Below are 18,253 nucleotides of genomic sequence, written 5' to 3'. Positions count from 1 at the left end.
GAGATCTGACACCCTCACACAGACATACACGCAGGGAAGACACCAGTGCACATAACGTACTCTCAGAGGAAAGAGTCTGAGAGGGCATGCTGGTACCAGGGAATCTATGCATGTATTGTGGGTACACACATGTTCGGTGTGCACACAATATCTATGTAGTATGGACTAGAAGGGAGATGGGCAAAATGGTCAGCTTCAGCAGCAAGAGTCTCTGGACTCAGGACTGACTATAATTTGTGAGCACCACAATGCAAAATGAAAATAGAGTCTCTTCTTGGGAAAATAATGAAGACTTTCAGGAGGCCAACAGCTGGAGCCAAATCAGGAGCTCACGACACTGCAAATGACACTGCAAACACCTGGGAAGGCCAGCCCTGTGAGCTGCAGCCCCAAGTCCTTGCTCCCTAAGAACTCCCTGGTCCATAGGTTTGCATCCCCCCTCCCCTCTTCCCAGTTCCATCTTCTTTCTTACTGAGCTAGACTCCTGGCTGGCTGGCCTCATGGTTAGCAAGCACCCCTCGTGAGTGAGTCTGCCCCTTACTGTGGCACTGCCTGCTCCTTCCCAGCCGTAGCTGGTGCTATGGTTGGAACAACATGAGAATTTCTTCCCTGGGGAGATGTAAATGCCTCACTCCCTCCTCTAAGGGCTCAATGACAAACTAGAGTTTGGTTTCACCAAGTCTCATGCATAACCAGAGCCTGAGTGAAGCTTGCTCACAGGAGTGTGGGTGGCTCCGTAGCGGCTGACTGGAAAGTCTTCACCCACCATGGATGGCGGCTTCCCCATAGCACAGATGGGACCCCCTTTGTTACTCCCATTTTTCTAGTCTGGTTCTTTCTGGCTGCCTCTGCGGAGATGACATTGACCATGGAGGCAAAGCCACAGTTAAACTGAGACAGTTTTGGCCTGCAATGCCTCCCAAAGCCATGGCTTTGAAGGCTTGGCTCTCTATTTGTTGCTATTGAGAGGTGGTGGTACCTTTAAAAGGTGGGGCCTAGTAGAAGGTCTTTATGTCCTTTGGAGTGTGTCCTTGAAGGGGATTTGTTGAGAGCCTGACCCCTTTTATTTTCTCTTGATGCCTGGCCAAAAGGAGAGCAAGTTTTTCCTCCACACAAACTCTCACCAGGATGTGCTGCCCAGGCCCAAAGCAGCGGGGCTGACTGACCACAGGCCAAGCTTCCAAATCTCCAAGCCGCAGAAAGCCTTGATTCAATGTTTACCCTCAGATATTTGTTGCAATGACAGAAAACTGCCAAACACAGGACCTTCGGAACGAATTCTGCTCTCTGGCCTCAGTGCCCCAGGTGGAGTGAGAGAAGGCTGAGCCGTTAGTGACAGGATTTCGTTGTCAAGGTACATTTGGGTGACAGCTCTCCTTCTCATTCCCTAGTTACCCCCCTCCAACCCCCAGAGAAGGCCTGACTGTGACCGCTGCCCCTCAGGGTTAAATGAATTCATACACATGTCCTGATGTTAACAAACCATCAGGATGACCAACTCCTCACACTGCAAGCCAGCCCTGCGCACTCTTGCGCTCGCTCCTTGAGGGTTGGTGTGGGAAGCTTTCTGGGGAATAGGTCCCTAGAGCCTGATTCACTTCCAGAGAGCATCCCGTGGCCTCACAGCCTCCCGCAGCAGCCTTGCCGAAGCTTGCTGCAGACCCTCTGGTAGATCAAACGCCCCAAATACGGAGGGTTCATTACTGACTTGGTGCCATCTGCTCGGGAGGAAGGGGGAGCTTGCCGAAGCTCTTTTCTCTCTCTCTTTTCTTGCTTCCCTTTCTCTTTCCAAAGACATAATCATGTGGACTGCCAGCACATGGGGAGGGAGGAAGGGGCTGGAGATGTTTATTTTGTAGTTTTCAAAGTAACTGAAAATTCTGCTGGCTTTGGAGAGAAGCTTTGGGGACTGTCCCAGCAGGTGTCTTTGAGGGTGACTTGGGGTGAGGCAGGGCAGTGGCATAAGTAATGCTGGGCTGCAAAGTGGGTGCCAGGCCAGGCTTTGGCACAGCTCCGGGTGACTTTCCCAAGCAGGGTACATATTCTTCTTGGTGCTCTGGAAACATGCATGGCTGCTTTCTTCTAAGTGATAGGGACATTGCCCGTGCTTTTTTGTGCCTCCCCCCCCACTTTTTTTTTCATTTTGGCTTTTCAAGACAGAGTTTCTCTGTGTAGCCCTGGCTGTCCTGGAAGTCAACTTTGTAGACCAGCTGGCCTCGAACTCAGAAATGCACTTGCCTCTGCCTCCCAAGTGCTGGGATTAAAGGCATGTGCCACCACCTCCCGGTGCCTCCCATTCTTTTTAAAGATCAATGTCACTGTAATTTTAAAATGGCACATGTGGTTCATAAATGCAAAAGGTTTGAGCCACATGTAAACACATCAAATAAAGTGGGAATGCTTCTGTGCTCCCCTTCCTCCTCCAGCTTCTCCAGAGGTGCTCCCTGATCCCCTTCCTCCTCCTGCCCCTCCAGAGGTGCTCACTGACAGCCTGGCTAGGGCTTTAGTGCCTTTACACACACAGTCATGCACTTTAACCTTTAACCTGGGCAGCCCAACAAGACCTTCTTTAAAGGGGACGGGAGAGGCTCAGCAGGTAGGAGTAGCTGCTCTTGCTGAGCACCCACCCATATTGGATGGCTTACGACCACCTGTAACTCCAGCTCCACAAGATACATACATTTACATACACATACCTGCCACCCCACCACCATTGGCACACAATGAGAATAATAAATAACACAATGGGGCTGAGAGATGATGCATCAGTTGAGAGTACTGGCTGTACTTGTAGAGGATTTAGTTCTTGGTACCTGCATGGTGGCTCACAACCACCTGTAACACTGATTTCCAGGGATCTGACACCCTCTTCTGGCTGTGTGCATGCATTCAGTGTACACAACCGCACAAAGTCTCTCTCTTACACACAAATATAAATAAATGTTTTTAAGAGACAAAACTGAAGAAATATGGAAGACATACAGACTGTTGTGTGATATGATTTCTTCCTGTAGGGAGTCATTGATGTCTGCGTCAGCAACACGGAATCTCACAGATGAGACATGGATGATCATACTCCTGCTGATGGGCTAAGATCACTGATAGAGTGAGCAGAAAGAATGCTCTTCAAAACCTTTTCTGGCTCTGAGGAGTTGCCTGCCCTGACCTCATTCTGAATGAACCCTTTCCTGTCTTCACCTCTGTGACCACAACTCCTCCCCATGGTGCTCTCTTCAGTGTGAGGAACTGGCCTTCGGAACCCACGAAGGGAAAACTCTTCCCCACTTGTTTCTGTTGGCTATTTCTTACAGAGACACGAAAGTAACTGACAAACCCATGGGCGGTATGAAAGGAGGGTGTGTGTGTGTATCAGTTTCCTGCTAAGTTATAAGACTTATATAAGTTATAAGGTGTAAGGTCCCCCTTAGTACACCTGACTCCATGATGGAAGTACCATTCAGGCTGTAAGACTCAGCATGTAGACATCACCATCTGCCAACACCAAAACAAAGACCCAATCCAGCCAGGTGGTGGTGGTACATGCCTTTATCTCAGCACTCAGGAGGCAGAGGCAGGTGGAGCTCTGTGAGTGTGAATTCAAGGCCAGCCTGCTCTAAGTTCCAGGACAGCCAGAGAGACACTGTCTCAAAAAAAAACAAAACAAACCAACCAACCAACCAAACAAACAAACATAAAACAAAGACCCAATCCATGAAAGCTCTCAGTTCTGGGAACGTCTCTGAATGTACTAACCTTGCGTTTTGACTTCTGTAGATCCACTTCTGGCTAACTGTTCTTGTTAACTGAAGTATGTCAACCCAGGACATGGTTGGGTTTTTGTTTGTTTGTTTGTTTGTTTTTGTGCATAAAAGCTCACCCTGAGAAAAACTCCAGGCTACACTGGGATCTCAAACATCTAGTGTAGTGGCAGGCTTGCTAATAAAGGCTTTCGATTGCAGTTCTTCTCTGGTGAACACATCACAACCATAAGGTCAGGGCAATGGAAAATGACCTCCAGGTGTGAGAGGTTCCATCACCCTGAGAGGGAGAAGGGCAAAGTCAATGTCCAGGTTTAGGACCCGGAGGACAAAAAACCGGAGAGCTTAACGGAGGATGCCGGTTACCTGGAAGCTCAAATGCTCACTTCCTCACAATCTCAGATCTCACCACAGGGAGGCGCTGGTGAGCAAGGCTGCACAGGCGAGGGCCTCTGCAGCAGGGTGGAGGCCTGCCAGAGCCTTGCACGCCTGGAGCCTGGCTGCTCGCTGGGCCAGGTGCTTCAGTCTGTCTGTTTGCCCACCTGGGGCCTTGAAGGAATTGGAGGTTATTCAAGTTCTTCTGTGTTTGTTCCCTTAATTAAGCGGTTCTCAACCTATGGGTTGAGACCCCTTTGGCAACTGGCTAGCTCCAAAAATATTTACACTACAATTCATCACAGTGGCAGCAGCTATGAAGTAGTAATGAAAATAATTTTATGGTGTGTGTGTGTGTGGGGGGGGTTCACCACAACATGAAGAACTGTATTAAAGGGTCACAGCATTGGAAAGGTTGAGAACCACTGCCTTATTTGATGCAAAAGATAATGAAATTCACTGAAGGGACAGGAGTAGCAAGGTAGATTAGGCCCTGAGATGGAGGGCAGGAGACACTCTGTGGGGCTGCGGGCCTGAGGGTATGGCTCAACTGGGAAAGGGCCAAGTTCAGCACCCACGTAAGAAAGCCAGACAGTAGCTCACACCAGCAGTCCCAGGGCAGAGGAGGCAAAGGCAGAGAGACCTGTCTTGCTGGCCAGCTCCAGGTGCAGTGAGAAGTTCTGGCTCAAAGCATAAGGTGGACAGTGAGAGGGCAGCAGGAAAAGGTGATTGCTGCCAATCCTGACAACCTGAATTCGAACTCTAGGATCCACCTTGTGAAAGAGAAAACCAGCAAACTCAAGTTGTCCCCTGTCCTCCAATGTACTGAGGGGAAACCAGCCACTGACAGGAACCCGGTCACTTCTTTTCTCAGAAGCACACTGCCCTCATGTACACATTGCTGGTTTGTCATCATGTCATCTGATAAGAGGTCCCCCCAAGGACAAGATCATCTAAAGCCCTGGCTTGTGACTCAGCTCTTATTTGTAGAATAGGGACTGATGGCTGGGCATGGAAGCACTCATCTGTAATCCCAGAACTCAGGATTAGACGGAAATAGATGGTTCAAGGCCAACATCAACTACATCAGAAGGTCAAAGCCAGTCTTGTCTGGATGAGATCCTTAAACAAAACAAAACAAAAACAAAACAAAAAACAAAACAAAATCAACCAAACCACAAGAATAGGGACTATGGGCTATGCATCTATTACAAAGACAGGTCCTCTCCTGTCTTTGATCCTTAGTTATGGCTAAAAAACCATGTAAATGTATTAAGAATGCACAGGTCAGGACTGGAGAGACAGCTCAGCAGTTAGGAACAAGGGCTATTCTTCCAGAGGACCCAGACTCAATTCCCAGCACCCCAAGGGGGAAACCAGTATATTACATGAACTGTCTATAAAATTCCAGTTCTTGGGAATTTGACACCTTTACACAGTCATTCATGCAGGCAAAACACCAATGCACATGAAATTTTAAGAAAATATTAATTTTTAAAAGGCTATGTGTGGCAGTATACAACCTTTGATCCCAGCACTTAGGAGGCAGGAACAGGCAGATCTCTGAGTTCAAGGCCAACCTGATCTATATAATGAGTTCCAGGACAACTAGACCACACAGAGAAACCCTGTCTCCAAAAACAAAAACAAAAACAAAACAAAAACAAAATCAAAAAATCAAAAAACCCTTGAAAAGAAAAACCACTGAAAAAGAAAAGCACTGACTGCAGTGGCCGAGTTAAATATGAGGTGTTCCACTTACTAACAGGGCCTTGCTATGTAGCATAGGCTGGGTTTGAACTCATGTCCTTTCTCAGCCTCCCAACTGTAGGGATTTCTGGTGCACCACATGTAGCTGTGCCCAACCAATTTAACACATGGGCAGTAGAGTTGGGGGCTGGAAGAGAAGTTAACTTGACTGGAGTCTGGGACCAGTGACAGCAGCAGACCCTGCTTCGAGCATACATCCTCAGTCCTGTGTCTCTGGTAGGGAATCCCTGGTCTCCCTGGCAGAAAAAGGTGATTTGGCTAAAGTTGCACACACAGGGTGTGACATCGAGCCCGCGTTCTGCACACGATTGCCGTCTTCAGCTCTGCTTTGTCCCCAGTAATAAACCCAGACTTGGAGAGTTTCAGGGAGGGAGAGTCCCAGCCTTAGCAAATAACCGGAGATGGAGAGGGCCCTGTGGTAAATCCTGCCTTGCCTCACTCTCTCTCGCAGACTAACAGACTGGAGGGGTCTCTGTGTGGGAAGGAAATGATTTTAACCCAGGGCTTGGCCGGGAGGCTCTGGGGGCGGAGTCCAGCTCACGGGTATTAGTAGAGGGAAGCAAAGAATTGCTGAGGACGGCAAACTGGTTATAATTAAAAGAGCCTGGGCTCTGGAAAACTGTGTGGGGCGGCCAGCTGTCCTGGGTCTGGGCTTCTTCCTTGGAGCTGGGGGTTGGGCGGGAACAGACAACCCCAAAAGCCAGCTGCCCTCCCCTGCTGGGCAGACCTGTGAGGAGAGACCTAGGCTCTGGGAGGAAGATTTAGGGCTTTCTCAGGCCAGGATGCTGCATGAGAGTGGTGTGTGGGGGGAGTTGGGGGAGTGTCCCCTCAGCTCCCGCTCTATTGCTCCTCCCCTTTTCCCACAACGCAGACTCACCCATGTTGTCTCTCAGGAAAGCAAGCAGGCCAGAGGACAACAGCTCGGGCCTGACTCTAGTGCTTCAGGGATGAGAGCCATGTTTCTCCCATCTGAGTGGGGACAGAAACAAGACCTAATGCATGCAGTCGCTGCGGGGGTTAAGTAGTGAACACTCAGCATGGGGAGCAGGGTTGTGAGCAAGCCTGTGAGAAAGGCCTGTGGGCAGGAGCCTGCTATTACACGGTCCCTGAGCAGAGGACTCTCACATGTGCTTCACTGTTGGGGGGCAAAAATCAACACAGTATCTTATGACATCATCCAAGTTCTGTAAAAATGAAGTTTCTTTTTTAAAATATTCTCTCTCTCTCTCTCTCTCTCTCTCTCTCTCTCTCTCTCTCTCTCTCTCTCTCTCTGTATGTGTATGTGTGTCTGTGCACGCACACACATGCACTCGTGTACACATGCATGTGGAGGCCAGAGGACAACATTTGGGGGTTCACAGGTTCTGGATATCAATGTTAAGTGCCAGGCTTGCGTGGCAAGCACTTTTACCCACTTGTCATCTTGCTGGTGGAAATTTTGGTGCCCATCTCCTTCTTATTATTACATTTAAGGTGTTATTACATTTATGGGGCAGGGTGCATGGGCATATTATGGTATGCATGTATGTCTGTGGAGGTAGAGGACAACTTCTGGGAACTGCTTTTCCCCTGTCACCATGTGGGTCCCAAGACTGTCAGGCATGGGGCAAGCAATTTTACCCACTGAGGCGCTTGTCTTTAATTACAACATCCAAGAGGCAGAGGCAGGCGGATCTCTGTGGGTTCAAGGCCAGCCTTGTCTACATAGTGAGTTTCAGGAGAGCCGGAGCTACACAGTGAGACCTTGTCTCAAAAACCAAACAAGCAAACTACTGAACACCGGCCACCGAGTTGCCTCAGGAAGTGAATGTAGAAAGTGAGCAAAGTTCTGAGTGACTAAGTGTTGCTGACGTCAGCGTGGCCATGTCAAGGACCCCAGTGCCTTAGTTCCATGGAGTAGAAAACCTTCCAGGGCAAGAAGGCTCACAGGGACCCAAAGCCTTCCTCAGGTCAAGGGTGAATGTTGCCAAAGTGCCCGCTCCCACCAAGATGAACTAAATCTGCCTCCTCATTCAGTTGTACACCATAAACCTTGCCTCCTTGTTTCTTTCTAAGTAATAACCCCACTTCTTGTTCAACTGTGTATAATAACCCTGCCTCCTGTTAGGCTGTATACAATAACCCTGCCTCCTCTTCAGCTGTATACAATAACCTTCCCTCCTGTTCGGCTGTATATAATAACCCTACCTCCAGCTCAGATGTGTATTATAAGCAAGCTGAGCTGCTGGGGTGCCGTGGCTTCTCCAGCAGACAGCCCACCTGACCCCAGCTTTTCTGTGTACATTTACCTGCGTGTCCTTGATTCCCCTGGTCACAGTCCTGGGACCCAAGCTGTATGGGATGAAACAAGTAAAAGCATTTTTTACCAAAGCCTGGTGACCTAAATTCAATCCCCAGAACCCACGTACAGGTGGAAGGAGAGAACTGAACACACCAAGTTGTTCTCTGAGCTCCACATGTGCATTGTAGCATGTGTGTGCCCTCCGTAATGTTTCTTACTTTGAAATTTTGAAATACATTAAATAATGAAATATATAGGATTTGGCTACTTAGTAAAAAGCTTGCCAAGCCCTGTGTGGAAATGGTCTGTTAGATGCATCCATGATCACCATTACTCCATTTGTCTTGATTTACTGAAGAGATAAATCACAAGGCTAAAGTCTATGGAAGGGCTTCCTAACGTCTGTACCTCTGGGGTTGTCATACAAAGTTATGTGAGTGGGAAAGGAGCTGTATGTATTCATCTGATTCTTAAAAAAAACAAAAACCAAACCAAACAAACAAAAAAACCCACTTTGTGTATATAGGTGTTTTGTTTGCATGTATGCTGTGTACCACATGTGTACACATGTGTGTCTTGGAGCTAAAGTTACAGATGTGCATGCCCAAGTCCTCTGCAAGAGCAAACCAGTTGCTCTTAACTGCTGAGCCACCTCTGCAGCCCCACCACCCCCATCTGCTTCTTAAAGGAGTGCACATCCTCAAACCCAGGAAGGGGCGCTGGTTAGATTACTTTTTTGTCTCAGGCAAATGTGTCCACACTCTTCCTGGCTGTCTGGAGACATCTATGAAGTTGAGCTCTTCGGGACTCCTCTCTCCTCAGCTGTAATACATCAGGAAGAGGTGTTTCAGTCCTGGAGCTGGTGGACCTGCTCCCTCCCATCCCCGTGGACTGGGGTTAGTGGCTGCCCACCCGGCAGCAGCGTGGATAGCATGTTCGAAGTCTCCTGCGTCTGCCCGTCCAGGGTCTCTTCCCCACTGCCCTGCACCCTACACCTAGAAGTCCATCAACTTCCTTAATATCATCCAACTTTTGGGTGACAACTTACAACGCTTCAGTGTGGGAGCAGACAGCTTGGGCTCCAGGAGGATCTGCAGTCACATGTTTCTTCAAGGGAAGGCTGTGGTGCTAAAAGGGTAAGAACACCATGGTGTTCAAGGTGGTCAGTATCCTCTGGAAGCCGAGTCAGCTCCGGAGAAACCTGTGGCATAGCCAGAGATAGGGGCTGTGTTCACTCGAGGACTTGCTGCTGGCCAATAAAGTGCTGGCTACTGCCATGATGATGTCATCACCCCGTGCTAGGTCACTGTGCCACCCTAGGATATTGATTTTGGGCCTGAGAAGGCCTCTTTCTTCTTTACACTTTAGGTATCACCACTAAAATCTCCAAAGTACCGCTGGAATTCAGAGATGTGAGGCTGGCAAAGACCAGAAGCGAACAAAGTGGGATCCAGGGAAATGGCATCCCTGAACTCTCTGCAAAGATTTTTCCTTTCTCTTTTGGGCTGATCACCCAGCTGGGTGTTTGACACCGGCAGTGACTACCACCCACAGTGCTTCAGTGACTACCACCCACAGTGCTTGGCATCGCAGAGCAGACTGCGCTCGCTTCCTGAAAGCTGTACACAATGCCAGTGCTTGCAGACTGATCACTGTCTTAGACTTAGCCATGTTCTATCATCAATGGATGTGCTTGGGTCCTGGCTTTCTTGACAGCAAGGACACCTTTCCCACTTGCTGGAAAGGTTCAGACCTTCTCAGTGATTCATCTGGCCACCACAGATGCTGCTGCTGCTGCTGCTGCTGCGTGGATTCAGTCTCTTCCCCAAAGCAGCCAACTCAGTCAGCTTTACATGAGAGGCAAGGAAACAAAGGCTTACTTCTCTTTGAACTTTTCCTTTAAGGATTCAGGAAAAATGGCCACCGTCTCTGGTTCCAAGGCAGGATCTCTGACATCACACCTAAGCATGTCAGTCACCTTAGCCAGTGATAAAATGTCAAACAAACAAACTAAGGCGGATCCAGCTGTCTGTGAGGTGCGTGGCGTTGACACTGGACTCACAGGAAGTACTGTGGAGAATGGTAGCTATCGGGACCATTGTGTGATTAGGATTTGCAGGTCCAGAAGCGTCCCTTGGCTCACACAAGCTCTTAAAAAGCTACTCCTGCACTTGGCTAAATCAGAGGTCTGAATAGCCCTGGCCACTTCTATCACCTAAGGTGTCACATGATCAGCACACAGGGTAGGAGGAGGCAGGACCGGCTGCATTTAGTGGCCGGAATTAATGGGGGTATAGCCGCTCTGCTCCTGGCCACAAGCGAAGAGGATTCTGTAGCGTTGCTCCTGCAAAACCCCGTGTCATTTAGACGTTTCGGTGTTCTCCCGAGGACCTTCGGTCTCCAGTCTCCTGTCCTTCCAAAGTCCTTCCTACTGAACCTCACTTCCCATCCCCGCCTGCCCCCTACCCCCAGCTGACAGGGTCATTTCCCAGAGTGTCCTTGCAGCTGTCTGTCCTAGAGAAGGGCTTCCATGTCCAATCCACTGTCCACCCCCCACCCCACTCCTGTAGCAGGTGTAGGCCCATTCAGTAGGGGCCTGGTAACTCTAAGAGCAGCTGGAGACCAGAAATGAAGACTTGTAGCTGCAGGCAAGTGCTACTGCACTTGAAGCTGATGTATTCTAGAGCTGACCTATTCTAGCCCCAAAGTGTCCGCTTCAGCTGAGCAAAAACATACCCCTGTGGGGACCCAACGCCGCCACCGAGGAACAAAGGCTTCTCAGTTCTCTGAGCCCCAGAGTCTGCCTACAGTTTCAACACACATAGCCCACTTGGGAGATGACATGGCCATGTGACTCCCAAGCTTGGAGACAAGGTCACCTTTGTCCAGCCTTTCCCTTACACGGGAAGAGCCTTTGAGTGAAGGACAAAGGATGAGACTGGAGCCACCCTGGTGATGGATCAGAGGCTGTGAGGATGTGTAACACACCAGGTCAAGGTCAGGGGGCTCCCAACTCCATTCAAACGGGCTCGCTGGTCTCTTCCTGCCATCTCATAATCCCAAATGGGTTCTCTGGGCAGGGCAATTGCACACTCTCAGCTCGTTTGTTTATTTTTCTGTAGCTGCCGGGTTGTCTGAAATCTACCAGCAAAGCCTCTTCATCTGTCCTCACCAGCCATTTCCTGCCATTGCAGATATTCTCCATCATGGCAGGACAGCAGTTCTCGGAAAAGAGAGGAAAGCTCAGAAAGATAAACAGTCCAACAGAACTGGCCTTTTGTGGTGTGGTCACAGGGGTGGAAGCAGTGTCCCCACTGGGACAGAGTTGGGAGGAGGCAGAAACTGGAGAAGCCTCTGGGGTGCCTGCTGCACACGTCCTCAGTGTGTGCCTCACTCCTCTGTCCTGTGACACATCTGGGGTGCAAGTCTTTGTAGCTGAGTAGCCAACAACTCTGTCCTGTTTGTAGACAAAGTGGTCTACAGCTCGCACAGATGGCTGTGTGGAGGATCCCTTCCAGAACTGACTGGAGTCAAAGTTCCCAAGGGGATGAAGTGGTGGTCAGATGTGATGGGTGTGTCTCAGGGGAGGCTGATATGGGAGGTGTGGGTCTGGGCTCAGGACCTCACACATCTCAGGCGGTGGTGGAATTCTTTGGCTGAACTGGCCTGCTCCCCAAGATAATCTGGCTGAGCTGAGTGAGACTCAACCAACCTGAGAATCTGGAATTGAGACTCAAAGGAGAGCAGCAGGCCATGGAGGAGAATGTACCTTGACAGCCAGACTCCTTGGTTGGTAGGTTCCAAGGCTTCTGGGAAAGCTCTGCCCTATCCTGGTCCTTTTTGTAATTCTTTCACCTCCCTTGGTGGCTCAACACTGTCCCGGCAGCTTTTTGGGGCCTCCTTCTACACTCACCCCAAGGATATTAGGATGTCAGTATGGAAGGGACTCTTTGGACCATCATTCTGACAGATGATTCTGCCTTGATGGCCTGCACTGACACTGGAATTAGCTCCCATGGTACTCATCAGGGTTCTATGGACCCATGACTTATATGTTCCTTGTCAGAGTGGCCTTTCTCCCCACCCAGACACCAAGGTCAGGCCTTTTTTCTTAACCCCTAGGTGTATTCTAGAATAAGAGCAACAGGTACCATTTAACTAGTGATGCACAGCAACCCAATGTACTACACCTGCCTATGTTAGACAGTATGAGACAGGCACTGACACCTGCCTATGTTAGACAGTATGAGACAGGCACTGACACCTGCCTTGTTAGATGGTATGAGACAGGCACTGACACCTGCCTTGTTAGATGGTATAAGACAGGCATTGACACCTGCCTGTGTTAGATGGTATGAAACAGGCATTGAAGCCCTATAGTAAGTGGGCTTTGAATGTAACCTGAGCACCCCAGTCCAAGCATGTGCCTGACCTATCTATGGGCATGGCCAGCCTTTCATTCCACGGTGCTGGTTTAGGGCATCCCTAGGCCCCGACATCCCGTGCCTGGACCCATGTACCTCCAGCACTTCTCATTAGTCTGCTTGCTTTTGGTCTCCTCACCCTGACCTGATTTTTCAGATGTCAGTCCTCATTGGAACTCTTCAAAGTCCTCCTGTTTCATTCTTCCTGGACAGAAGAATCTGAACCGTGGCCGGCTAACTATAGGTTGGAGCTCTGACTACCAACTGCTGCCGCCTCACCGAGACATCTTTCCTTTGTTGGCACAATAGGGACCATGGTAAAGCATTGCTTACTTAAGGAGACGGTTGGAATGGGCTTGGTAGCACAGTGAGTGGGGAGGCTGAGAGGGGACAAATGTTTGAACCCAAGAGTTTGAGGCCAACTTGGGCAGCAGATCAGAGGAAGACCTTCTCTCAAAAACAAAACAAAACAAAACAAAACAAAAAAACCCAACCACCAACAGAGAGAGCGGGGACTGAGAGGTATAGGTCACTCTGGGAGGCCAGCTCAGTTCTTCCTGGGACAGCTGTATTGTCTCTCCATCAGGCCTCCATCATCTGGGGTGACAGCTGTTTCCAGGGCGGGAAACGGAGGCTGGGTACCACAGTGATTAGGCTAGGGCTGCCATACTGCATGTGGAGCTGATCCGGAGTCCTGGTGTTTAGAGCTTGCCATCTCTGCCCCAGCTGTGGTCAAGCAATGACAAGACCCAGAGATACCAGGAGAAAGGTGGCCAATACCAGGCCTGATGCTTGGGAGGGCAAAGAGCTCCATTACTCTGGACTTTCCTGTGGGGCCCGACTCTTGCGGTACCCTGGAAAAAATGACTGCCTGGCCCCACCACAGTTTCTACAACAATGAGAATATTTATTTTCTTCAAACAGTAAAAATAACATTTTTCTCTCTTTTGTAAAAGTTAAGTACCATCACATTCCATTTTCTTAAATAACAAAATCCTAAAAATATATATTAAATTGTATACAGTGTGTCACACTTCATTTTATACTTTAAAATACATGATGTTTCTATTTTATTCTCAAAGTTGCATATTAAGAACATATTTACAAATAAAGCCTTGTTGTCCAAAGTCCTATCCCTGCTGGAGGGTGAGACTGGAAATGGGAAGGTCTTGGTGGTATGAAGGTGACGGGGATTGCAGCTCTCTGTGCTGGCTAGAAAGGATCCCTCCATACACACCTCTGGACACTTCCCTCTGACGTGAGAGATTCCCCTCCTGCTTGTCCACCCTGCCCCACTTAGCCTCGGCCAGTGTGCTCAGCTCCAGCTTGGCAAGACAGGAGCCTGTGTGTGGCCCCCAGGTTCTGTTGGCAGACCAGGGTGGGGGTGCAGCCGGCAGGGCCCCCCACCTCAGCCAGAGCAGCCAGAGCTGAGTGGCCTGGAGGTAGAAAGGGACAGTAAACACAGACACAAAAGGACCAATCAGAGGCTAGCAGTTCCCAGGGCGGTACCCAGAGCCCACCTCAGACAGCAAACAGGAGATTCCACATGCAGAGGAGCCAGGGAACCATGGAAGCTTTTGGAGTGAGGACTTGGCCTGGGAAACCTGCGTGGCCCCTGCAGAGAGGACAGAGTCTAGGAGGCCAGCCACTTCTAAGTGCTCTTGAAGGTCAAGTGTGGACTGTCCTTGGCAACAGCCTGTGCAAGCTCTGATAGTGCCAGGCTAGTGGCTGATGAGGAGCATCAGGTGGGGTCCCTCCTGGGATGACAGTGAGGCATGGGGTGGCACCTGGCCCAGGCACATCCCATGGGCTGGCCCAGAGGCTAGGGCAGCTGTACCCGCCAGAGCTTTGATCTTCAAGAGCTTTTGGCTGTGGAGTCTGAAGCCAGAGCCCATATTTGAGAAGTCCAGAACTCTGGTCTCTGCTCATTTTATGTGGCCTCAGCCCCAGCCTTGCTGATGTGGGAGAGGATGAAGGCTTCTATCCAGCTGTCTCTGCTTTGTAAGCAGTGTGACAGTGACAGGAAGGGAAGGAGCCAGGGCACCTATGCCTCTAGCTGATGTCTCTGAGGGTGGAGAGTCTTCTGGGCCGCTCTTCTCCCTCAGGCTTACCTCTGCTCCAGGCAGGGTGTTTATCAGCACAGAGGCCCTCTGTGACCGGCTGCCTACAGCTACAGGTTTTAACAGACTGAGACTGTCATTTCTGGAGGTCTGGCCTGGGTGATTTACAGCCCTTCCCACTGTCCCCTGCTGTCGTTGGAAGTGAGTTAGTTTTCCTTCCATGCACCCCCCTCAAAAGTGGATCCTGCAGTGCTGGGCTGTGCCAGGCCCAAAGCAAGAGCGTGGGCACATCCACTGCCCTTCCTGAGGACACCAATGCTGAGCTGCAGCTGCCACCACACTGGGCTTGGCTTCCTGTGTCTGAGATATGAAGAAGCAGGTGAATGGTGGCCTAGCGGAAGCCTGGGCCAGCGCTGAACAAATGTCCTGGCCAGCAAGCCTTCCCTGGGAAAGAACCCACATCCTCTATGTACTATGCACATGGTGCTCTGTGACTCAACACTTGGTCTCAGGGGAGATCCTGCAAACACTATGGATAGCTTAGAGTGGAACCTGTTCCTGTCAGTCTCTTTCCAGTGGTCTTTGTATGTGGTGGGCCTGTCTTCATACCCAGGAGACTGTAGCCTTTCCCAGATCAAAGTGGGATGATGACCCATAGTAGCTTTGTACCCCCGCTGGCCTCCCGTAGGAGCCGGGCCAGCACCCCAGCCCACTGTTAGATACAATGCTCCTCCTCTGGTTACCTCTCTACCCATCAGCTCTGGTCACTGCCTCGTCTGTACTCCTACTGCCTCTCCTTGAGGAGGATTCCCAGATGGTCCCATACAATCCTGGGGGCAGCAGCTGCAGATGAGAATACCCGAACCTTATGAAAGGCCTCGATGGCAGTGGCCGAGAGACTTGGGGAAGGTGAGCGCAGTGTTCCAGGATGGCACCCAGGAGAGCAGAGGCTCAAGGGCTGGCAGGAAAGTGACCAAGGTCCACCTTCAGGGCACAGGCTGTTCCTCTCAGCTGCTGCTGACAAAGGCCACTTCCAGACTGTAGGGCTTCTCAGTCAGGCATGGCCCTTCTTCCTCTCCCAACTGCACCTGGCAGGATCTCCAGTTCCCAAGCCTGGCCTTTTCCTGCCTCCCTGTCTGAGGGACAAAGGGCAAGACAAGAGCCCTTACTCCTAACTACTCTGTTCCCTTGATAAGGGCAAGAGGACAAAGCTCTTGATAGTTTTGATCTTCTTTTAAAATGATAGATGCCTCATGCAGGAACTACAAATACTGCCCGCATGCTATGTTACAATCTTTTTCTCTCCCCCACTTTTGGCAGTACTAGGATAGAACCTAGGGCCTGATGGATATAAGGCAAGCTCTCCACCACTGAGCTACAGCCCCGGCTCTAGGCTACAGTCTTTAAACCCCTGATTCTGAAGTAGGATTTGGCTGAGGACAGAAAGACAGGCTGAATTCAGATTCCACAGGATTGGGAACTACTTGAGGTCACTGTGTCTGTTCTGTGGACAGACAGATGGACCAATCCTCAGGCTTGCCTCACTGGTCAGTGGATACTGAAAAGAACCCTCTAGAAAGAAGATGTCTGGTGTGGCCCTGTTCTCAGTCCCCTCAGACTAGATGACACATCGTAGTTGGCAGCAGAGAAAGCTCCAAGGCTAGACTGGGCCTCCGGGCCTTTGGGGGGATAACGCCCATGAGACCACATTCAGTGGGGAACCAGGCCAGCCTAAGAAAACCTGAGAATTCTTTCAGTCTGGTTCTGTTGCAAACTATAAAGACCAGGGGAAACTGATCTGTATGTGGACAAAATATAGAAGAAGAAGAAAACTCATCCTACGCTACTCCTTTCCACGCCTCCCCACCACCCAAGAGTCTTGTAGAGTCAGCCCCAGCTGTGTCCTGTCAGTCTGGGCCTGGTCTTCACATCCCAATGGAGACGAAGCTGCAGGGCGGCCAGGCTGGTACAGGTGACGGAGGACTCCAGGCTGGGCTGCCTTTGCAACAGGGTGCCCCCAAAAGAGATGGAGGCAAATGGAGAGGCAAGGAAGTTCTCAGAGGAAAACTCAGGGGGAGGGGCTGTGGCAAGCTCGAACTTGGAGTGGAGCCTCCCATCTAGGTGTGGGGCTTCAGTCACTCACGAGGGGATTTCGGTCATCTTGTTGACTCTGACCCTTGAGCTTCTTCTTAAAGATGGAGATTGTAGTGGAAGGTTCATAGAAAATGGTCCAGATTTCCCCAGAAGCCCCAGGCTGGCGGCAGGCCCTAAGGTCTCCTGAAGCAGGAACTCGATGAGATCTGTCAAACAAAAACAGCTTTTCCAGAAGATCTGAAGAAAGCACTCAAACAGCCTCCTCACAAGGCCCCTGCCCCTGTGACGCTACCTGTGGGGCTAGCCTTGGGAAAGGTGCTGGTTGCCTTAGAGACTTAAGGATGAAGGCTGGGTATGGTGATGCACACATGGAACTCCTGGAGCTCAGGAGGGGAGGCAGGCAGATCTCTGAATTTGGGGCCAGCCTGATCTACATAATGAGTTCCAGGACAGCCAGGGCTACTTCCTGATCTATATAGTGAGTTCCAGGACAGCCAGGACTATGTAGTAAGACCCAGTCTCAACAAACAAACAAACAAACAAACAAACAGCGAACGATGAACTATGTAGACTGTGGAGGTGTGGCCTGTGGAGGAGGCTGCAGAGCAGGGCCGTTCTTGTGGTAACAAGGGAACTTCTGTCAAAATAATTCAGAGCTGGAAAAGGCTGTTTTAGGAGATTATGAATTTTCAAATAGTCTTGCTTTCCTTCCTCTTCTTCCTCCTCCTCCCCCAATAAAAGAATACTACCTACTAATGCCGTTTACCAAGCTCACCTACCTAACGGGGTGAGGGGAATGTTCTGTTTGAGGCAGTGAGCCCTGACATCAGCTCTGCTCCTAGTCCATCCTTCTCTTCCCCTCCTGACAGGGGCAAGGAAGCTGAGGAGGGATTCCAGTGTTGAGTGGAGAGAGGCATGTGCTTTAGCCTCAGCCCTGCTTTAGCCTGCTGTGAGACACTGCACCCTGAGGGACTTCCTTGGATCTGAGTTGTGACATTAAAACACATACTGGTCCTCTGAAGGTGCAGGTTCTACATCTGTAAGGTCAGCCAACCACAGGTGGAAGGCATTGAAAAGCTCCATCTATGCTGATAGGTCCAGACACTTCTTTCCATTATCCACTGACAACTGCACAGTGTCGGCTACTGTGAGAGGTGCAGACAATGAGCTAGAGTATACACCCTATGGGAAGACGCATGTCATGTCCAGTCCTACACCATTTTTACAGAACAGGTTTGAGGAGAGTCTAGCCAGTATCCATGTGGTGTTCTGAAAGTGACGCTCTTCCCCACATTTCACTCTCTCTGCATGTCTGTCTGAAAGGTGAGCTCAGCCAACAGCAATCAGGACATTATTTCTACTGAAAAAGTTCAGAGAGGAGCAGGGGAAGGTCAGTAGTGTGGCCACAGCTGGCTCTCATGTGCAAACGTTTGCGGCAGAGGCCAGGAGAGGAGGCCTGAGCAGAGCCCCATGCTCAGGAAGGTCTGTAAG

The 18,253-nt window shown here is 50.2% G+C and overlaps 1 protein-coding gene across 3 annotated transcripts in view; it reads right to left on the bottom strand.

Moving 5' to 3' along the window:
• Positions 1–13,490: 13,490 nt before the first annotated feature.
• The window catches only part of Kremen1 (kringle containing transmembrane protein 1), a 70,645-nt gene continuing 65,882 nt past the window's right edge, over positions 13,491–18,253 (bottom strand). For all 3 annotated transcript variants that reach the window (XM_031339873.1, XM_031339872.1, XM_031339874.1), the window contains one exon: positions 13,491–16,968. In XM_031339873.1, the coding sequence (XP_031195733.1) occupies positions 16,800–16,968 (169 nt within the window). In that variant the 3' untranslated portion in view covers positions 13,491–16,799. The remainder of the gene's footprint in view (positions 16,969–18,253) is intronic.

This window comes from Mastomys coucha, unplaced genomic scaffold (assembly GCF_008632895.1).
Source record: "Mastomys coucha isolate ucsf_1 unplaced genomic scaffold, UCSF_Mcou_1 pScaffold22, whole genome shotgun sequence".
Lineage (NCBI taxonomy): Eukaryota > Metazoa > Chordata > Mammalia > Rodentia > Muridae > Mastomys > Mastomys coucha.
Note: the sequence above shows the minus strand (reverse complement) of the source record. Positions and strands in the feature narration are given on the sequence as shown.